Consider the following 23,568-nt stretch of genomic DNA (forward strand, 5'->3'; position numbering starts at 1 on the left):
AGGCTATATAAAGCTATAGAAGCTATATGCATTATACACCATAAAGAACATAGTGATGGGATATTATGAGTCCACTGTGGGAATAATCCCTGTGTAATGTGTGGATCAGTGGAAGTCACGGGGGTGGGCTGAAACAATGACGTCCCGTCAGCTCGGTGTCTCCTGGCCGGTCGAGGGCGATCAGGAAACAAACCGAATGAATAATACACCGTGTCGACGGTCACATGTCGTGCAGCAGGCTCCTGAATGATTTAAAGCTTTTTACATCATCAGCCTCACCCTCCCTCCTCCCCTCCCCTCCCCTCTCCTCTTCTCCCCTCCCTCCCGCGCTGTCTCCCGCTGATGCACCGCGCAGCCTGGAGGAGATGCTGCTGCTGCTGCTGCTGCTGCTGCCGCTGCTGATGCTGGTGACCGACTGCAGCATCCGACATGGGCATCCTTTAATCCGGCCGTGCCACAGTGAGTGTTTTTCCACCACTTTTCCTCTTCCTCTTACTCTCTCTCGTTATATCCTATACTAGATCACCCATCCACTCCTTCCCCTCAATAACTCCCCCCCTCCTCACTCCTCCTCTCCCTCCCCTTTTTTGTTGTCTTCCTTTGTGCAGTTTTTTCTTTTTTTCATGAGCGGTGGCGCATAACGCGGCGGACACCGAGGTGATAGCCTAGATGGGATTGTCGGGAAATGGTTCCCTTCCCGTAGATGTTGTTGCTACACCTCACCTTAACGGTGCGAGTTCTTCTTGCGTGAGAGGGAGCAGGGAGGAGAGAGTTTAGGGCGGGTGTCGCTTCTCCCACCGGACTAGAGCTGCAGCAGGCTGGGTTTGGGGGGGTCGAGAAGAGTACAGGAAGAGACAGAGGGGCGACTGGGAGCCGACAGAAAGAGGGTGGGACGTTAAATGAAGTGTGCTTTTGCAGGTGAGAGCATGTGGTCATTGCATTCTCTATATGGGTATACAGGAGAAACAAAACAAAGATGCCACAGTAAGACTTATTGTCTTTATGCTCAGAAAAGGAGAAGAAAGAAAGAAGGCTTTTATATGCTGCAGCTGTAGTGTAGAGGTGTGTAGTTTATGTCTTTCTATCTTGTCTTTCTTCACTGTTGCCAGTCCCTTTATTACTCTTAAAGGTTATAGTGTAATAAATAAATGATGTGATATCTGATGTGTAGAAATATTTTAGATTTATCACAGCCCTGATAGTTGTTATGGCACCCATCAGCTCCATCAAGCAAAAGCATCTATCTATCTATCTATCTATCTATCTATCTATCTATCTATCTATCTATCTATCTATCTATCTATCTATCTATCTATCTATCTATCTATCTATCATACTGTGCTGCTGGATGTGTGTGTGTCTGTGTGAGGACAAGAGCACTCAGACACTGAAAGCCTCAAGCTGTGGAACTGGGCTAATCCCTAATGACATGACCAGATCTCTCCCTTTCCCTCCCTCTTTCTCTTTCTCCCCTTTTTTTATCTGCCATAAGGTCCTGTCTTCCTTTTTTCATTCCTCCTTAATTCTTTTATTTATTTATTTCCCCTTCTGTCTGAACGTCCGTTATGCTCAGTTGTGATGACGTGCTGTCCGTGGTGCTGAAAACAGTCATCAGCAAATCAGTTGGTAATTCGCTGAGGGTTGATGGCCCTGTCAGCGCTCAACAGGTGCCTTTATTGCTCACCATAGGAGACGGCCTCACTGAAGTAAAGAAAGGTTTATTTCAGGCACTTTCAGACGGCGGTTGTGTTTCCATGTTAGAACGAAGGGTTATTATTGGTGCAATAGTATTTTCACCACTCTGCAATTGATTAAATTGTCGTTGTGGAGTTACTGATACAACACCAAGCTTCAGCTCAACTGTTGTAATCTTCAAATTCAGGCAATTTTCATTAAGTAACAAGAAAAAAAACATATAGATTTAAAGACATATCATTATATGGATACTTTATTAGCATTGGGATATGAATGTGGCTTTAAATTTCAATTTTCAGTCTTTTGTAGTACCAAAGAACAACTCTAGGAACATTTAGAATCTCCCAGAATTCCCTGTTTTTAAAAAGAAGTTTAGCCAAAACAGTGGATTCCCGACAGGAAAAGGGAAATACAACCATGATGATGATGATGATGGAGAGTGAAAACAACAACAAGAAGTGGAACCATGAAGATTACGTAACTGACCAAATTAGCAACTGCAGCTTGTCATCCTGCATATCCCTCACGCTTACACACTCACTCACAAACACACACACACACCCAAGACATGCGGGTCTCACATCAGAGGGCACAGATTCTCATGCAGGGCCACACCAGTGGAGCAGCTTGAGGTGCAGCGACTTGTTCCTTGCTCAAGGGCACGTCAACAGTGACAGTTGGGCGCAAATAGCATGACAACGTTAAAGCTCGTCGTCACTTTGGGGCAGAGTGGTTGATTGGCTTAATGCAATCTCGCCAAAACATGTACAGTATGTTCCTTCAGTATGATGAATTAACAAAGCTTGTTTATCTGTGGCAGCTGTGAATAGAAATATTGTATTTCACACAGTAGATCCTCAGATTTCACTTTTTGATCAAGACAATGTAACTTTTGCTTTTAGCCTGACAATATCACAATGAGGGAAGGATTATGAAGCATGTAAACTGACTCAGCAATATCTGTCATAGGCTTACAGCAATATTTTTTATGTATTTATTTATTATTTAGCTTTAGTCACCATGCGCTAACCGGTCATATCAGACTAAACCCTGAGAGTGAATTGAATGGAACAAGGGAAGCAGTCTTTAATGCTCATGAATTCAATTTTCCATTTGCAAATGAATGAATGGTTCTGTTTCTGGTTTTAGAAGTCACATAGTCTCTCCTTAACTGTGTAAGTGCAGGGTTTATGAAATGCTGCTGGCTCCTCATTCATCTTTATTAGGGATAATGGATGTTGAGCGACTCCTTTTGTGTGTGTGTGTGTGTGTGTGTGTGTGTGTGTGTGTGTGTGTGTGTGTGTATCAGATACAAGATAGAGACAAGACAGATGAGAGACGAACCTGATGTTTTACTTAGAGATACGATCTTTACTTGCCTGTTTTGAGGAATCACACACCAAAGCTTTCTGCTGAATGCTCTACATTTTCAGTGATGTCATTAGTAAACGCATACTGTAAAATATAGGTGTGACTCATGCAGCAGAAACGCACATGCACACACACACACACACACACATACACACATTATCATCAGTCTTTATATTTATGAATGGCTGGCTGGCCCCCCCACCACCCTTTCTCCATCAGACGCTGCTCACCACTGACGTCAGTGAACCTGCCTGCGCATAAAGGCTAATTTAATCAGACCCTCATGCACACAGACACACATATACACATGCACACATTGCATCCTTTCCTTTTGTTTCTGTCAGTGCGCGCGCACACGCACACACACACACACACACACACACACACACACGCACACCTCTGGCTATTTGTTCAACAGGCGGTAAAGAGAGAGAAAGGACAGAAAGAGAGAGAGAGAGAAGACAGATAGAAAGAGGCTGGAGGGTCAGTGTGTGGGAGGTGGGCAGCCATGATCATTATCATTACATTGTAATCAGATCTCTGTTGTAAATTTGTGACTCTGGATTCTCCCTATAGGTACAGTATATCAGTAATTATGCTTTATTTATTTTTATTAACCTCCATCTCTTGTCATTCTGAGCGCTTTCTAAACAAGATGCACTAACCTTCACTGCATTATATTGATAGTCAGTGACTGACAGAGCTAAAAGCTGTCACATTTAAGCTATTTTATCTGAGCCACAAAAATAATCTTTTCTAAAGAGCAGATAATTATGATAGATGGAAGGATACCTGTAATTTGTTTGTTCTTTTGCCGTCTACGGTATGGAAGAAAGTTCTGTGCCTATTGGTGTAATTGCTTCTTTCTGCCCTGAGTTTGAAATGCCATAGGCCTTGTTTGAAAGGAAACATAAATACAGCAGACAGAGGCACCGACAAGCACGGTCAATCATTTTGCAGATGCACAATGTACCATAGGCTGACTGATGAGAAAAAAGAATGCTGGTCTCCAAAGATTTGCCCCCATTATTGTTCCCCACACGTCAGTGTTCAGCGAACCTTACCGAAGAGTAATGTAAGGATGCAGAGGTAAACAAACCCGGTATTTGTGTCTTGACATCCTCCAGAAGGATGTAGCAGGGCACAGTCACAGGAAAAAAACACAATATTTTTCCATTGCATATAATAATTGCTCAAACCTAGTAGGCATGATGTCAAGACAGCAGTGCACAGCTTCTGTGCACAAGCTGAAATGAACATCAGGAAAGAATCTCACTGAAGGCAGCAAACCTTTAAAAAACAGACACTGGATATTCAACATGTTTTTTATTTTTTATTGTTTATGAAATTTGTTCACGTCAATGCTCATTAAGATAAACCCTCTTCAAGAACTATCAATCTTCGCACACACCTTTAATTGACAGTGGTTACTATGACACTCTTCTTTTAGATAATGGATCCCCATGTGATGCCATTAAATATTGATGTTTCAGTATTCCCCCACCCTTTCAGTTATTTATATATAGAAGGAAAATATTCTGCTGTAAGCATAGCTATATGCATTGTGAAACCAACCTTATGCTACAGTCTTAAAAGTCAAAGTTGTTGTTGGACTGAAAAACTTGTTGGTGGACAAACCAATACTTTAGGGAATCTATCCGTTCTGTTGCCATGGTAAAGCATCCAAGGCTGGCCTCCGAGGAGACAGAAAGGAGAAAAAGAAAAAAGAGAAACATTCAGAGCATTCGGAGAGCGAAGGGGAGGAAATACACTGGAGAGTTTAGAAAGAGTAACAGGTGAAGGCGGGATCGATGAAATAAAAAGAAGCATCGACTGTCAGTCAACTGTTTGCACACAACAGGCGCTGCACTCATTTGCTGGCAAGCTATATAAGCTGACAAACACCTGGCAGCCGCTGTGAGAAAAGAGCTGACAGTACAGAGAGTGATGGAAAAGAGATGGATACTGTATGTGGCTCCGAGGGTCAATGACAAGTGCATTTTCCTTGAGTCTCCCTATTATAAATGATCAGTGAAAAATACGTTTTAAATGTCGTGATACCGTATATATAGAAGGCTCCTATAAGGGCTGCTCTGCCCGCAACAGTAATGGCGATTAGCAAATTGGATCAATAGATAAAAGACTGTAGGCGAAAATGTGTTTTGGCAATATTTCCCTTCTCCATTAGCTCCGAGTGGCAACAGTATTTTATGGTATGGGAGCCCCTTGTCCAAGAATTAGTCAGCAGTCTGAAGTCTGGAACCAGAATCAATGAGCTAGTTTTAGGGCCAGGTTTTAGGTCTTCTTCCTGACTTAATGTATTCAGTTGAGGTTTATAGGTAGAAGTTAAGTCTATTCAAGTTAGTCCACAAGTGCATGAAATGAGTCTGTTTTTTGTTTTTATTAAAAGCTTAAGGCCACACAGACAGAGATGTCATCAATATGGCTGGTTAACCACGGAGCCAGAGGGAGTGACACCGTTGGTTTTATTTATCTTGCAGTCTGGAGCCAGATTTGTTGTGCTTTAAGCTTCAGGCTCCCACTGTGCTGCATAAGGCCCAGAGAGATGGGGATGCAGGAGCTCAAACCGTGTGTGAACCAGGCCGACTGACAGGTCAGATTATGCAGAATTTGTCTGTTTGTCTGACCCTGTCTCTGGAGACGGAGCCAACAGTTTCCAACTTGGAAACTTTTGAACAGCACAGATGAAATAGTATTGTTTTATCTGTTTCTTAGAGATCAATATGTCTGAGCTTAAAGCTGAAAAGTCACATCCATAAGTTAAGCCAAAAAAAAGTGAGTCAGTCAGTGAGTAAATGAGTAAACAGGTCAGACAGCCAACTAAGTGAAGCAGAGAGAAACTCCCTGTTTGTGTTTATTCTTGTCTACTACCAGTTCCAATTGTATTTGCCAATGACACATAAGACTACAGTAAATGGATAGGAATGCTGGATAGTATGAAGCCAGTCACTTCCAGTTTATATTGCACATTTAGGGTTGATTTAGAGTTGATTTCAATTTATTTTGTTTGTTTGTTTACTTCAGTGTTGGACCCAATTGAATGTGTTTTTGACCAATTTCAGCTACTGGCAGACTGATCGCTTAGCCCTGTGTGGCGGCCATATTTTAAGTTCCAAGAGCATTTGTGTGCAATCTGCTTCGACTGCCTTAATTTTGACTTGTGTTTCATTTTATCATGAATAAAGTGGTGTATTTACAAGTCAGGGAGGGAAAGGAAAGTGAGGTAGACAACAACAGTGAGCTACATCTCAGGCTGGACCATGACTAACTTGATGGTTTATGCTCATCAAAACAAATACAACATGGTCAGACACTTGTTTACAGCACTGGCTGTTGTAAATGATATTAATGCAGGCTGTGTACCTTGGTGTTGGTACATAATATAACCATAACCTTACAGTATATTAGTATCATCCACTTTCATATAGTGAGAATAATTATGATATCAGAACATACAGTAGCTATATAAGATGTTAGAATAACTACTAACTAATTAACTGGCTCCTAAACACTTTGTAGGGAGACTTGAAAAAACTGAAATTAAAGTTAAACAAAGTCATGATGTCCTTCCTGGTGTAATGATACACGAGTTATTGTTTTACAGGGCACTTGTTTACTCTTTGCCGGCTGGCTGCTTCTTGTCACCTACTCTATGAGTGTCATCGTCCAACAAGGTGAAGTGAAACGCCTTGTGCCTGTAATAAACAGCGGATTAGCTGCCGCAGATAAGAAGAAAATTAAATCAGTGCATGTGGATCGGAAAGACACGCCTAGATTTGGACCTCCAGTGTCACTGAGGGATTAAGTCTCCAAAGACCCTCAACATAAGCTTTCTTGTTTTATTTACCACTGTCTAACACGTTTTTTTTTAAGTTCAGTTTTAAAAAATCTGGATTTGCAATGATATATGTTAAATAATGACTTTGAATATCAGTAATTGAAACCTATTTTTCTGTTCTTTATGAAGCTCGTATTAAAAAAACCCACAGCTCATCATCAACTTGATTTACTAAACCATTCCAGAGGGGCACACTGGTGCACAACCATCACTCCACTGGTCAATTATAGCATGTAGACAGAGAGGTTAACATCAGTAAATCACACCAAGAATCTGCCAGAAAATCATTGAGCCAGTCCAGCAGCCTGCTTAGTGAAACTGATGGGAACATCGCAGTTCTAATTTAAAAATCAGTCCTCGAATGGTTCAGACGGACGGGGATAGTCGGGGTGTGACTGATGGGGCGAAATCAACCTGGCAGGCGGCGATTTCTCTTTTGTGTCAAATGAGAAATCAGATTCATTAGACCTGTCATACACGGATACTGTAGCCGGTCGGGCAAGCCATCGAATCAGCCAGACCGTCGCCGAAGTCAGTCGAGCAGAAGAAAATGAATTTAGGACACCAACTTCTCCACTTTATAACCCTCCAATTACTGCCGATATCTGTAGGACTCCTCAACTGGGTATAAGATTGGAATGGATCCTGTGAATGTAGCTTTTGAGGAAATTGTATGTAAATAGATCTGTATATCAAGTTGAGTTTAGGTTTTAGAAAACAAATTTGTTTCTTGTTGGACCAGATCTAATGAGGCCTGCAGAAACGGAAGTGGCAGTGATAAGATGCACTGACAAACTGTAAGTGATTGTGATTGATAGTAGCTAATGCATTATTGTGTTTGAAAGATTAACTGTAGACTGCATCGTAGTCTGAGCACCAGACTGGGCTCATAAACATTTACACTGAGACGCTGAAGTGCACTGTCTATGTATGTATCTATCTACGGTTTCTGTCTTTCTTGACTAGTTATGCAACATTGTCCTTTGACCTCCTTTGCTCCCAGTATGAGTTGAGACTCTACTGTACACTCACATGGTCATGTTGATGCTCCATAAATCAGTCTTCATCACCTGCTGACTGTGAAAGTCTGAAGGAAGTTTTGTGCCCGTCTGTCCAGTGGTGACGAGACAGACAGACCCACTTTATTACCATTAAGCTTTTCCTCAACAGCAGCATGCCAAAACATCAGCTAGATGCAGAGGAAAATAACTTCATAAAGTTCAACAAATTTCCCTGACTCAGGATAATCTGCCAAACGATGATGAGCTGGATCCTTCCTGTTCTGTCTGTGGGCCATGAGAACGGGGCCAGGGCCAGTTGCCAGGTGTTTTTTTTTTTTTGTGGAGGGACCAAGGCCACGCAATGATGGTTGGTTGCCAGGTTGGTTTTGAGTGAATCACAAGGGCTCTTAGCTTTATTAAGCCACTGTAGCTCTTACTGGAAAGGCAATGAGAGCTCAATCAGGTTATTCAAGCAGTAATTCAGACACGGGCAGGGGCGGACACAGAGACCGGCTTAGTCATAGCTGATTAGACATAAGAATGGATCCTCTGACAGCTCTCTTATCTGGAGAGGAAACACACTAACGCTAAGATGATAGAGGTGGTGGTGACAGTTACGACAGGGGGTGACAGGGATTCAACTATTGATCTCAGCACCCTGGCTGAGCAGATAATGGTAGTTTGTTTTAGAGCTACGATATCGAAGAAAAGGTCTTGTTCGAAATTCTATTACACGAAACGGGGAAGCTGTAAACACACCGGCGGTGTGTTGCTTACACGCTGCGGGAGATGACGGCAGTTCAAATCTCTGTGATTTTCTCCCTCCATGCTGATTTGTTCACATTTATACTCATTCTTTCTGCGGCTTGCTTGTGATGAAATGATGAGTGTAATATGAGCGCTTCCACTGCTAGAAGTTTAGATAAATATAAAATGTATTGCTCACGCCCACACTCTATTAGATAATTCAGTAGCTCACATCGCCACTGGCACTTGAGTTTGTGCTCTGCAAAAGGCTGAGGAGAGCAGCTGTCTCTGTCTACTTCTCAGAGTCAGGGGACGGTGCACCAGGGAAATGTCGCTATTGGAGAAGTGGCAAGACATTTTTCTTTCTCTCATAGACAGTAGTAATCAGAAACCATAGAAAGTATAGGAACAGGTTGACATTTTGGGGAATACACTTATATCTGTGTGCTAAGTATGGAGAGTTTTATCTCAGTATAGAGACTGGAAGCAAACAACTGTCTTGCCATACTTGAAAAGATCAATTTTAGAGACGGCATCTTTTGTTCCAGGCTTGTTGTCACTTGCGCTAATGCACTTTGGCAGCAAACTGCTTTAGCTAGTTCTTCACTGGAGATTAGCTGAGAAATGGCTGAAGAGACGACTCCCTGCAGTAAACTTTGTGATGATTCGACTTGAAGACTCCAGGGAGACGCTAGGCTAGCTGTTTCAAGTCTTTTTAGATTATCTTGGCATCAGAATGAAGTTCGGGTCAAAGTGAGACTCTGGAAGAGACTGAGCTTTGGATATTCAAAAATGTAGATACTTCTCTGCTACTGTCATTGCTGTCTCTGTTAATTTTATTGACTTGTTTAATTCATTTTCAGATTGTGCTTCTACTTGTAAAACCATAAATGTTATGCTACGTTCCATATAAACATCAGTCACAGGACAGATAAAACTGTAATGTTGTTGACATTTGTTGTTTACCCAGAATCACATCTTTGTGTCACACAAGCTCAGCTTCCACAAAGGTTAAATGCGCTCCAGCTAACCTTTATTCCAGGAAGTGCTGTTAATAAACTGAAGTCAGGTTTTTTTTTTTTAGCATAGTGCAGCAGAGCAGATGGGACACCTGCTGCCACGTTGCTTTGTGCAGCTCTGTTTTGTTGATCTACCACTGTTCAAATAGTGCGCACTCAACACAGAACAGGTGGCGATTGCTATCAATGAAACTAGCCAGAGAATATTAAAGTGTAACAATGTAGCACAGATGTTTTTGATTTGTGATATGCGGTGCAGTGATGAAAAGGCTGCCGGGGTGCGTGCCTGTGTGTGCGTGCAGTTGATGAGTTTTGCAGCGTGATTGGATCCGTGTGCACGTATCACGGTCGTCAATTAAAGCTAGTCAAACTATGTATGCATACTCTAACACACACACAGAGTTATTGACAAAGCCCAGCAGAATGATCAAAGCCCAGTGCTAGAATGAAAAAAACAGATTGGCTGTTTTTTAGTCTGGTCATACACACACACACACACACACACACACTCTAATGCTGCAGTCACAGGAGAAAGAGTTAACCAGTGCGGTGTGTGTGTGTGTGTGTGTGTGTGTGTGACTGTGTGGGTGCTTGAGTTTCAAACAGCATGTGTAATTGTATCTGCTGTAACTAAACAAGAAGTGTATGATTGAAATTCCTATTGGACTAATTGTCAAACATGAGAGACTGTGGTATCATTATAGAGTTTATGCTGCTGAATTAAACAGAAGCACACTTGCGAGCATCTCTGGGAGTTTCACAATTAAATCCAGTGATGAGTCTCTGCTGCAGGGCCGTTGCTAGGAATTCTGGGGCCCCTTGAAGAATACAAAAGTGGGCCCCTGACTTTTCCACTTTTTTTCTTAGACTACGTATGTATTATCATTTTTTATTAAGCCTACTTTGTTTTGATGCTAATGCAGCATTACTATAGGGTCTTCTGCAAAATAATTCAGTCATACAAAGATTAGACTACTGGGGTTTTTTGTGGGCCCTACTGGGCGCTGGGCCCCTAGAATTATCATCACTTTTTTCCCCTATACTGTATAGCTATGGGTCTCTGGGTGATTGTATAATGATGTGGAGCCCTGGCATTTGTAGGACTCCCAAAATACTTGACCTGCATCTTGCAGAGCTTGCATATTGTATGAGCTGTGTCAGGCTCCTTCTCCCTCTGAGATGATACAATCAAAAAGCCTTCATTGAATCCACCGATAATAACACACCCTCTGCTCCGTGTACCTGCGCCACTGTGTGCTCGGATCAGTTTCACGTTACACATTTTGCATTTCTTGGCAAGCAAACTGTGAGATTTTATTTTATTAGAGTATAATCACAATTCAGTACATGTGAGTCGGCCGTGTGATGGGTTAAGAGCCCCCTCCACAACCAGCACTCACCATCACATACAAATTAAATCCCCTTTGAGCTTTTTCTGCCACTGCACTTGCTCATAGTCTCGCTAAGTGCAGTGACAATAGGAGAACCGGCCCACTCTGGTTAAACAGCCGGGTAATTGCAGTCATCATCGTAGTGTCTCATATTATAGCTGAGAGGCAATTGTGAATGTGCAGTATGTGAGAGTGTGTGTGTGTGTGTGTGTGTGTGTGTGTGTGTGTGTGTGTGTTTGTTCAGCAACTTGCACTTGTTCATAGTAGATGAATAGTGCGTGTTGGTTCGCTGATGTTAAAAGAGAAAAGAGGGAGAGGAGAGGTGGACCTGGCAACATTTGGTGACAATAACGTCCCCCTTTCAGCAGCATCTCTTATCACTCTGTTACTCGTCTGACGTCAGAGGTCTGATTGAAAAGCTGTAGAGAAGTGTAATAAAGCCACTTCATTTGACACATAATTGTAACTGTTTGATTCACCGCTTCCGTTCACATTTTTTTTTGTTGGCCGTTGTACCACACACGCATCTTTAGTTGCGAAACAAATGAATGTTGAATGTTTTCTTTCTTTTGTTTTGTATTGCCACGGTAGAATTATACTTAGTGATGCGTCAGATGCTTTATTGAATAAAAGTTCAAGCAATAAAGTCAGTGAAAAAAAAAACTTTATAAACCACTCAACATAGAGGAAAGTGGCTCCTGTGAATGATACGTACACATTCATTCATGTTATATGTACTACTGAGTTTATTATAGTGTGGGATAATTTGTGCCAGCGGGGCGCTTTAGATAATCCCCATAAATTAATCCAGTAATTACATTATAAATATATATAGTAGTATAATGATAAACTAGGTATACAAATTACAAATACATTCCAACCCATTATTATTTTTGACATCTATTAGTTTAGTTTAGTTACAGACAAATTACAAGCTAATTATCATTTTAATCTCTGTTTTTTTTCTCAGTCTTTGGTTGTTAATTTAATTTAGCAGTACACAGATTTCAGATAATATTTGTGTAATTTACAGCCTCTAATTTAATCAGTGTTTATACACAATCTTCATCTGCAAAAGAAACTTGTAACTTTTACATAAAATAGATTTCACTCTATTGGAGTCAACAAGCTAGGGCCTTTATTAAGAGTTTTGGCCTTTGAAGCATTAGACAATATGGAAGAGGTTTTGAACCTTACACACATTGGCCTTTCTCCCTTACAAGCAGAAGAAAGGGCTTTGGTGCACTGCCATCACTCATGAGTTTGGCTACTATAGCAACAAGGCAATGGGGAGAGGTCTGCTAATTAGCTGCTTCCTCATCCAGGTGCGCTTCATTTGTGCAAGAATGTGTAATACATCTCCACCGTTGGGCTCTCGTCTCCTGGCGTGTGCACTCAAGAATAAGCATTGTCTAAGATGAAATAATTGAAAGCAATGTGCTGTGCCTTGCTGCAAAAATAAATCATCCCACTTTTGTTTTTCAGATAACTCTCTCTCTCTCTCGCCATGTGGAGAAAAAATTGAGATGGTATTCCACTAAATCGGGATAACAGAGAGAGGTAGCAGAGGCATCGGCGGAGAGAACTTCCATCATTTGGATTATGTGTAAACTCTCCTACTCCATGCTCCACACAATCGCTCACTGAAGAGAACTGTGAAAAAAACAAAAGGAAGAAAAAGAATCAGCATCTTCCCACTCTTCCTGTTGAAATTCTTCCCTTAGACTAACTCTTGACCTTTAGCCCTCAGTATGAGCGGCCTGGCAGGAAAGCTGGACCCTCGCCGGATACAATGGCGCTCGACATTTAACACCTTTGCGTCCCGTGTCCTGAGGACCAAACCTGTGGAGTCCATGTTGGATTCAGGCATGACGGGAACCGGCGCCCACGGGACCAGACTGGCCCGGGTGTTGTCCACGGTGGACCTGGTGTCGCTGGGTGTGGGCAGCTGTGTCGGGACGGGGATGTACGTGGTCTCTGGGCTGGTTGCCAAGGAGATGGCCGGTCCCGGGGTCATCGTGTCCTTCATTATCGCCGCCGTGGCCTCGATACTGTCAGGTCAGACTGGAGCAATATGCAGATACACACACATGCATTTCCTGATTCTCTTCTGGTCTTAAATCTTACATTTCTCACCTTCTCTCACTCTCACACACACACACACGCTAGACTGACTTTAACATATAATATGACACAGCCTAGAGGTTACTGTCAGTCTTATCACCATTACACTGATATGATTTATAGGAAGAGCCTTTTAATAACCATGCAATTATTACAAGGGCAAAGACATTGTACGGGCAAAGCTCTAATATAAGAGGCACTCAAGTGATCTCTTAATACCACCTTAATGTTCCTATCAATACCCTTCAAATCTGATATGTGTGTGTCTGCATGTATGTGTGTGTATTTAACTCTCTTCTCTCTGTCCCACAGGAGTGTGTTATGCAGAGTTCGGCGTGCGTGTGCCTAAGACCACAGGTTCGGCCTACACATACAGCTACGTGACCGTGGGCGAGTGCGTGGCGTTCTTCATCGGCTGGAACTTAATTCTGGAGTATCTGATCGGCACGGCGGCGGGGGCGTCAGCTCTCAGCAGCATGGCCGACTCGCTGGCCAATCACAGCATCAGCAACTTCATGATTTCACACATCGGGACGCTCAATGGCTTAGGTGAGTGGAGCGAGGATGTGTGTGCCCATCAGTGATACAGTAGGGGGAGTCCTGAGGAAGCCATGCTGTTATGTAATAGGAAGTCAGAATGTGAGGAAACTGTAAGGATAATTGAAAATGTCCTCATTTTATTTGGAAATAGCAAATACATAGTAAATTCAACAATAATATTGAATAGTGTACAACTTCTCATTAAGCTATTTTTTAATTAGTTTAATTGCACTAGATTAGTGATTTTACTCATTTTCCCTCCTCCTTTATGTTCTTGTCAGCACAATATCTCAGGAACATCTTGAAGGAATCCTTTCAAATGTGTCACAAATGTTCACTCAAGGATGAACTCATAAGATCAGGTCAACTCTGTGATAACTAGAACTTGATCAGCAGATTGACTCTGTGGTCAAGGTGAGCTTTTTTCAGCTATGGTTAAGTCCTTCCTCAGGAGGAATGATCTTGAGATGGCCATCCATGCTTTTATCAGTTCCAGTTTAGATGATTGTAATTCACTGTACATTGCACATCTCAAGGGGCTATCCTTTGAAAATAAAGTCACATTGGAGTTAAGCAACCTTCTCTCTCCCGCCTCCAGTCACATCACTCCCGTTCTTTTCTCACTGCAATGGCTCAAATTCAGGATCATTTTAAACTTTAAATGTTGTTTTTAAAGCTATTCACAGTCTTGCTCCAGTATATCTAGCTTCAACGACACCGTAGAGCTCTCCGGTCCTCGGAACATCCCCTGTTGGAGGTTCCTTTCTAAAATTTTAAACAGTGGGGGGATCGTGCCTTTTTGGTAGCGTCCCCTAAATTGTGGAACTCCTTACCCCCTGAATTGTATTTTATTAATGACCTGGCACTCTTCAAGCCGAATCTTAAAACTCACTTATTTAGAAAGGCTTTTAATATCCAATGACATTTGTCATTTGTCATGTATTTTATCATTTCTGTGTTCTCTTTCTCTTTGTATCTGTTATGTAAAACACATATTTCCTCATTCCGGATGTTGTAAGGTGCTATATAAATAAAAACGTTATTATATTATTATTATAGAACTAAATTCACAAATCTGTATGTATAAACTGATGAGGTGATGACAGTAAAATATCATCTTCTATTCAGTGTGACACTCTACTTCTGGCCATAATTCAGTGCTGTAACTCAGGAACAGAAGGGAGAGATTCAGGCCATTTTTCCTGAAACTTGACTGGTTGGCAGTGACATACAAGCGCAGGGCGGTAATTCTAGTTGCTAGTAATTGTCCCTTCGAGTCATGAATTACAGAAGCACAATGTCATCTGTACCCACGGTGACAGTGGAAAAGTGGGCTGCTCTGTTTTGAGTGGCACCACATCCTTCAAATTCTTGTGAAATAAATGTGAAACAAACACCATCTGGGAAACCATCCAACCCACGCTAGAGATTTTTTCTTCTTCCCAGTGAGCATCTAAATGATGTTTCCCTGATTATCTTGAAGATCATGTCATTCTGGAAAATAACATCTTGGCTATTCTAAATGATTCATGCAGCATAGTTTCCCATGTCATGAACAACGCCATGAGGGAATGCCCGCTAATCTGTTGTAATACTATATCTGATGTGTGTGCCAACTGTGTTCCTATCTGGATGATTCTGCCCTGACAGTCGCTTCCTGTTGGACACCGAGAAAAGGTGTGGTAATGGTCACATGACAGGGACAGCGGCCAGCTGTTCCACACCATAATGGAAAGTTACTGTTTCCTTTTCCCGCTGAGGCAAAGCGGCTGTTTCTCCACACCCCTGTGGAAATGTGGAATTTAGCAGAAAATACATGTCATTAGTTTCCAAAACACACACAGAGAGCTTCCAGTGTGATATGCATGCTGTTGTGTTGATTTATATAGAAATTATTGATAAATTAGCGAACTGTGCTGAGTGACAGGGTGCGTCTTATTGAGTAATTGACTGTAATTTTGTAGCCTGCTGTGATTGGCTGCTTAGCTACGTGTCAAAAATAGTCAGATAGTAGGCTAATGTGTTTCCAACTGTGGCATTGCCAGGAAAGTTAAACAAATTTAGAAAACCCCCCTTTGATGTTTTACACAAGAAAATAGCCCAGTTGTGGTCTGATAGTCAGCTAATTAAAACAAAATGCTAAAATTATCCATGTGCCCATTATGCTTCCTGTTGTTGCAAACACCATGCCATATCGGCAAGTAAATATTTTACGGCTTTTGTTTTTTAAGTCAAGAGTGTATGTCAGTGAATGTTTCTAATGATTGGCTCATTATTAAGCTAATTTGTAAATAACATAGGCCAAACATTTTCTGGTTGTACTGTAGCTTTTGGCCTTTGGATAAAACAGTAATCTGACATCACTTGGTCTGGTTGATTGTGGGCATTGCTTATGTAATTTAATATACAGGAAACAATTAGTTGATGAGAATGAGCTATTTTGTGTATTTTGCTGTTGCTACATAGCCAACATTAGCATTCAAATTACCACTGGAGAGGAAACACTGCACAGTTCAGCCTCAATGTCATTCCTTTACCCACCACTGTTTGTCATATCTTATAATATCTTTTCTTTTATGCATAGCAGCTAGCTTTGAGCCTGTTTTTCATTTTCACCTAGCATAGCCTCTAAACTGGCCTGAGGACACAGCACACAGGGTGTATTACAAAATCTTGTCTTGTACGTAAATGCAACTAAATCATTCATAGGTTATAAGTTTGAGTTTCAGCCTGTGGATCAGCTAATGCATACAAGTCAGCGTTTGGTGGACAGGTTCACATCACCAATCGAGTGAATGGATAACGTCAGTCTATGTGTTTCTATTTATTTCTATGTATTTGTTCATGTGTGTCCTCTCTAGGTAAAGGCGAGCAGTCGTACCCAGACCTGCTGGCGCTGCTGATAGCTCTGCTGGTGACGGTGATTGTGGCTCTGGGAGTGAAGAATTCTGTGGGCTTCAACAACGTGCTGAACGTCATCAACCTCATCGTGTGGGTGTTCATGATGATCGCCGGGCTGTTCTTCGTCAACGGAGAGAACTGGGATGAGGGCAGATTCCTGCCCTTCGGCTGGTCGGGGGTATGTAAACATACATGCAGACAAGTCGCAAACAAGTTATACTAAATAATGCATAAAGAAAAAACAACATTTCACATCATTCCTCTTGGTTCTTCTCTGTCACAGGTGATGCAAGGAGCTGCCACCTGCTTTTATGCCTTCATTGGGTTTGACATCATTGCTACAACAGGAGAGGAGGCCAAGAGCCCCAACACCTCCATCCCCTATGCCATCACTGCCTCTCTCATCACCTGCCTCACTGCCTACGTCTCTGTGAGTCACCTTTGACACTGTGTGCAGAAGTAGTAACACTACAGTAAATGCGTCATTTACTTCCCATTTTACAGCAAAAAGCAGTTGGAGGAGATTTAGGCTCCAAAGCACCTTTACTGTATCATGTTACTCAAAGCATCACTGCTGTGCGCCACTGTGGTGAAATAATGACTTGGCTCACTGACGCATGTTACAAAATGAAATTAATATGATCAGATCGATTGTAGGAAGAAGACAGTAGGTCATAATCACAGCTTCCCACTCACATTTTGAAACAAATCTTTATATGTAATTAGAGAAATCACCGTGCTGAGAAAGAAAGATAATTTATCTCTTTTTGTGAGAGAGTTTCTGTCACAAGTCGACATTATGATGCTTTCAGTATTTGTCATTCTTTTGTCGACTCACTTGTCAAACACAGACTGAAAGTGTTTTTCCCAAAGTTCGAGCAGCGGCGTCTTACAGAGAGCTGGAAAGATCAAACATCAATATGCTTCCTTCCCCGAGCACTAGCAACTGCGCGAGTGTGTATCTCATCTCTGATCTTTACGTATTCAGCTCGCGCAGACCTACCAGATTTCTTACATTGACACGTTTGAGCTGGATGGTTGTTGCCATGGGTACCGCATAACGGCAGCCTATCAGGAGAGAGAATTTTTCGGCATCGCCTGGGGGGCAAAGATTGCATCAACTTCAGAACTCTCTTTGAAAACCTCGTCTTTCTCTTTTCTGTGTCTCTCGGTCGCACCCATTCCTCGGTATCCATTCCTCAATTCAGCTTCTCCTAATCTCCATCTTTATTTGATCAGTCGAACTTTCTCCGTTCCAATCAGGATCTTGTAGCTGCAGGTCAAGATCCAGGATCATTTTCATGATTGCATCCCTGCTTAAGAGCAGTGGGCGTAAGTATGAAATCACTCAGGAAGGGCATTAGGGTGAGAACTCTGTCAAATGACGTCTCTGAAAACCACCTCACTCACAATGAGGAATCACATGAATGTGTGCAGAGCTGACCTCCAGCTCAAAGTGAGCTAAACCGGGCAGTAGCATCAGCTCTGCCCTCTCGAACAAAGACATCTAACCAGGATTTGTTGGAGGATTCCCTCCAGAGTACGTACTGTACAGTCCCCTTTAAAATTCACACACACTGTCAGTGAGCCAGTGCCGCAAACGGACGAAGGGTTAAAGGTCACCGGGCTACGAGGGAGAAACTGATCCCTCCATCCTCCTCTCTGTGAGGGTTGGTCTTTTTATTATTCTGCTCTCTGTCTGTAATCTGTTCACGCAAATCCCTCTTTTGCAGCACGGTATCTGTGACAGATGGCCCTGCATGATTTCACACGTCAGACGCGAGGATCAAAAATGCACACACACACACACACACACACACACACACACACACACACACACACACACACACACACACACACACACACACACACAAACACACACACACATGCAGCTAGGTTGTGTGAGTGTGACAATTTCAATGTTTATGCAGTTGCATCATTCTGAGGAAACAGTCTCCTCTCAAGGGATTTTCACTGTTTAGTAGCTGTTCTGAAAGTTAAAATCATACAATATTATCTTCATCATTACATTTTCCCAGTTGTTATGGATTTATTCATGTTCATATTTCCATTTTTTGTGATACACCATTCAATCTTAGAAACAGCAATTAAAAAACAATCTCACAGCCATATCTATTTCATAGCTTTACTGGGCGCTAATTGCTCTCTATTTCATTTTGAATATCAGGACTGATTTTTTTTCTCTTTTTTTCCTTAATTGAGTGAATACTGTTGCTGTTCAATCCTCTTCCATCCAGGTTTCCGTGATCCTGACTCTGATGGTTCCGTACAATGAGATCGACGCCGACGCCCCCCTCATGGAGATGTTTGCCGTCCACGGCTGTATGTTTGCGAAGTACATCGTTGCAGTCGGCTCCATAGCTGGACTCACCGTCTCCTTGCTGGGGTCTCTGTTCCCCATGCCCAGGGTCATCTACGCCATGGCAGGGGACGGCCTGCTGTTTAAGTCAGTGCACGCAGTTATATAGACTTTCTGAACCTTCATATCAGTCTCGATGACTCATGAATGTTTCGCAACCTACTCATATTTGTGTGCATATGTGTGTGTGTGTGTGTGTGTGTTTAGGTTCCTGGCCAGTGTGTCTTCCTATACAGAGACCCCTGCTGTTGCCTGTGTGGTGTCAGGCTTCCTGGCCGCCCTGCTGTCCCTCCTGGTCAGCCTCAGAGACCTCATAGAGATGATGTCCATAGGAACCCTGCTGGCCTACACCCTGGTGAGCGCTAGATAATGATGGCCCACACATACGTATGGACCATATGGGAACTTGCAGGGTGCTGCTGCTGCCCACTCACTATATTTAGCTCTCTGTGTTACACCGATAAATTCAGAGTTGTTTTTAACCTGATCGTGTACAGGGCAGCCTATGCACACAATGTACAGTACACCTAATGAGTTCTTCTGCAGTTCGAGACATTGTGTGCTGTTTAATGTGGATGGTTACGTGGAATATTCTCCAACATGCTTTGTGTTGGAGAATTTGCTTTCGCTTGTTGATTTTAAACATATGGTGTCTGACTTTTGTAAATCGTCCTCCAATTGTTTTTCATTGTATTTATATCTGTTGCTGCTTGTAAACTTGTCGTAGGGAAACCTCAGTGACAAGTTAAAATAAAGGTTTAAATAAAATAAAATAAATAAAAAATATATTTAAATTTATGGATTAGAAAGGCTCTGCTCTTTGAGGGAGAGCACACAACACGAGGGATTTTACTGGGGAAACTAATCCCCCCAGCACATGAATTATACTGCAATAGCTATAAACATATAAATAAACAGTAGGTTCCAGCACAGTCAACAAAGTGTTTAATATATAAACAGGAGGTTGTGGGGAAGGTGGGCGCTGCAGCAGAAAACACTGTCGCAATGGGAATATCAGCTAGGTGAGAGTCTGTCAGGTTGTACTTGCATGAATGTGACAGGATGATAACAGATGCCTAACAGCCAATCAGCTGCTGTACGTAAAGTGAGTGATTTAACCAACTGTTCACCTCTTGGTTGTCAGGTGAGTCTCTGCGTCCTCCTGCTACGTTACCAACCTGAGGGCGACATCCACGGCTTCGTGAACTTCCTCTCCGAGGAGCAGAACAACAAGAGGAAGGAAGGCGTCCTGGCCGAGTGCGAGAAGGACGCCTGCTCTCCGACCAGCGAGGCCGATGAGTACGGCGGTCCGCCCACAAACACCTGCGGAGCCAAAAACCTGCCGTCTCTGGGCGACAACGAGATGCTGATAGGCAAACCAGACAAAAACGCCTACACTGCCAGCCACCCGAACTACGGCACGGTGGATATGTCCACCGGCATCGAGGCGGAGGAGTCGGAGAGCGGGATGTCCCGGCGGTTGAAGAAGCTGATCGGACCGCGCTACTACACCTTGAGGATCCGACTGGGTCTCCCAGGAAAGATGGACCGTCCGACTCCAGCCACGGGCAAAACTGTGACCGTGTGTGTGCTGCTGCTATTCATCATCAACTTCGCTTTTTGCTCATTCATCATTTTTGGTGAGATCACATTGAGAGAATTCACACAGGAATTCGCAGTGTATTTTAACGAGGAATTAATAACATCTTTCTCTCTTTTTTTTTTCTTCCAGGAGCAAGCAGTATCGGGGAGGGTCGCTGGTGGGCTTTGCTGCTATTAATCTTCTTCATCATCTTTATTGCCCTCCTCATCATTATAATCCTCCAGCAACCTGAAAACCCCAAGCGGCTGCCCTACATGGCGCCCTGCGTGCCCTTTGTCCCTGCTTCGGCCATGCTGGTCAACATTTACCTCATGCTCAAACTGTCCGTCATCACCTGGATACGATTTTCAATCTGGTGCTTTGTGGGTAAGAGAAAAAAACGGAAAACTTTTTTTTTTTTTTTTTTTGCTTCATGTCTTTTCACGCCAAAGACATTAGATTCACATCTCCTCTAACGTCCTGGACAGATAAGAACTGACCATGTTTTGAGCTTAAACAATGACTCACCTCAGTTCATCTTAAAACAATGGAGTCATGAATTTCATTTCTCTTGAAAATGACTCATTTCTTATTGGCTCAGTGAGCCAGTAAAACCTAGCATGTGTCTCACTTACTCGCTTTGTTTGTTTGAACTAGGAAGTCTCATTTCACTTCTATTTTCCTTTCTCCATCATATCTATCCGTGCATCTGTATTTGTCTGAGTGGGTGTGTACTTGTGTGTACGTGCATGCACTTTGTAGCTCAACTCATCATGCAAGTCCCATTGCTGTTTTTTTTTTTTACTGCTTATGTAAAGGCAGAATTAATGTAGCCTGGTGTCCAAGCAGAGCTGTTTTTGTTCGTATACATCTATGTGTTATTCTGCTGTGTGAGTAGGATCGCTGTGTTCTTCTGACTCACTCAGAGTGGGATGAACTGTTGTTAAATCGCTTCAGTTTACTCCTTCATTCCATTTGAGCTCTTAAAGGACAATTCCGGGTAAATTCACGTCGGGGCTGTATTTTCCTAACATTTTAGGTCTAAAAGAAGGAATCTGAAGATTTTAAGAGTTTAATTGCTCCTGTTTTGCGGTAGTTGTGACAGCGTCAGATGGCTACTCAAACATGCACCAAGAAGTTTATTTACTTCAAGCAAGCCAACATGTTTGTAAAACTAGATCTAATTCAAAGTCTCGCTGAGTCTCGCGCAAGACCCAAGTTGACGCACTCAGTGTGTTCACGTGCAGTCGGAAGCTCCCGTTTGTGTCATAAACACAGGAATATCAACTCTTGACTTGCTTGAAGTAAACAAACTTCTCGGTGCATGTTTGAATAGCCACCTGATGCTGTCTGTGGAAAAAAATTGCGTCTTTGAGGGATGTAAACAGCAGCGGAACTTGCATCCGCTCCCATTCATCGCCGCCGTGGCGATGCGGGGACAGACACAACTACCACAAAACAGGAACAATTAAACTTCTTCAATCTTCAGATTTCTTCTTTTAGACCTAAAATGTTAGGAAAATACAGCCCCGATGTGAATTTGCCCGGAATTGTCCTTTAAAACTGTGCCACAAGCTCTAAACACGCTCTATCTTTTCATATATTGATCATTTTAACTGCGATAAATGCATGTGTCCCCCTCCCCCTCCTCCCTCCTCCTCAGGTGTGCTCATCTACTTCGGCTACGGCATGTGGCACAGCACCCTGGAGATCACGGCCAGGGAGAACGAGGTGCACGCCTCCACCTACCAGCGCTACGACCAGGGCGTGGACGAAGGCTTCTGCGGCTTCGACGACGATTTCTACCCGCCCACCACCACCGCCGACCCCTGGGGCGCGCCCGGGGGGGGGTCCGGGCTCACGCCGCCCGCTCAGACAAAACCCGAAAGCGAGGGGATCTCATCTAAAGGTGGAGGCAGGACCATTGCCAATCACGGCCTCGCCGAGGAAGATCCCATGGATTTCTGAAGGGACTGACTCTGTGTTACCCTGAATGTACTGCCTTGTCTGCTGCCTGGGGGAAGGGAGGGGGAACAGTTAGTGTGAGTGCATGAGTGATTGTTTGTGTGCGCGCGCGTGTGTGTATGAGTGTGCATGCATGCATGTGTATGCGTGTGTGTTTTTGTTTGTGCGTCTAACCCTTGGGCTAGATTGTTTCTCGGCAGTGGAATGGCTTCTCTTTCACTTTGCTTCACCACACTCCTCTGACTCCTCTGCTCACACAGTAAAATGTGGACGTCGTCAAGGTCATGAGTGGCTTATCACAGCCACTTGTTATTCACTTACCAACATCCCACATGAAGAAATGCCAGACAGAGAGAGGTGCGGACATAACAAGTGGTAAAATAACAATGTGGTTCACTGCACTATGAACCAACCCGACACTGTGTATTGAGCAATCAGTCAAATATTCACATCCTAATCACGGGATACAGGGGAGATGAGGTTGATGAGTGAGGGACATATGAATCAGCACCTCTCTTCCTGTTTCAACACAGACGGGCAGGAAAGTTAGATGACAGCATGCCAAGCCCAGGCTATTTCCTACAGTACATCTAGGTCCGGCTGTTTCTGCTGGTCTCATTTCACACTGACAGTAAAGTGGCCGCGTGCATGCTCTCAAATAACACAAAGATCTTTATCAAAACCACTCAACAACCACTTTCTGGGTATCTTTAAATATTTCCCCTGACCCCTAACATCTAGCCCAAGGGAATTGGATTTGGAGTGGACTGGGGGGAAAAGGGTGTTGATGTTTTCTGTCACAAATAGTACTTGGACTTTGCTTGCAATAGTGCCTTCATCTACTGTAGGTGTATGTGAGTTTCTGATTACGTCTGTTTTCTACTTTATTTTTGCCTGTGTACGCGTGAGGGTGTATGTGCAATCAAACTCCACCTTTTACATTGGTTTTCCATGTCTGTGTGTGTAGATATAAAAGTGTGTTCTTCAGATTGT

The 23,568-nt window shown here is 42.9% G+C and overlaps 1 protein-coding gene across 2 annotated transcripts; it reads left to right on the top strand.

Annotated features, from left to right (window-relative positions):
• The first annotated feature begins 316 nt into the window (after positions 1 to 316).
• slc7a14a (solute carrier family 7 member 14a) lies at positions 317 to 23,568 on the top strand. Of its 2 annotated transcripts, none has more exons than XM_085767404.1 (10): positions 317 to 459; positions 12,569 to 13,141; positions 13,520 to 13,756; positions 16,609 to 16,826; positions 16,932 to 17,078; positions 18,907 to 19,115; positions 19,236 to 19,383; positions 20,173 to 20,668; positions 20,761 to 20,997; positions 22,274 to 23,568. In XM_085767404.1, exons 2-10 carry the CDS (start codon positions 12,835 to 12,837, stop codon positions 22,576 to 22,578), a joined length of 2,304 nt encoding a protein of 767 aa, XP_085623530.1. In that variant the 5' UTR covers positions 317 to 459; positions 12,569 to 12,834; the 3' UTR covers positions 22,579 to 23,568. The 2 variants fall into 2 exon arrangements, with proteins under 2 accessions (XP_085623530.1, XP_085623531.1); XM_085767405.1 differs by lacking the exon at positions 317 to 459 and adding an exon at positions 594 to 918.

The sequence above is a fragment of the Trachurus japonicus genome, chromosome 22 (genome assembly GCF_045865225.1).
Source record: "Trachurus japonicus isolate A0001 chromosome 22, Traja_1.0".
Classification (NCBI taxonomy): Eukaryota; Metazoa; Chordata; class Actinopteri; order Carangiformes; family Carangidae; genus Trachurus; species Trachurus japonicus.

Coding starts and splice junctions, on each gene's coding strand:
- slc7a14a (XM_085767404.1), top strand. CDS start 12,835: ATGAGCGGCCTGGCAGGAAAGCTGGACCCTCGCCGGATACAATGGCGC. Junction 13,757..16,608: donor CGGGACGCTCAATGGCTTAG/GTGAGTGGAGCG, acceptor TGTCCTCTCTAG/GTAAAGGCGAGCAGTCGTAC. Junction 19,116..19,235: donor GGGGACGGCCTGCTGTTTAA/GTCAGTGCACGC, acceptor GTGTGTGTTTAG/GTTCCTGGCCAGTGTGTCTT.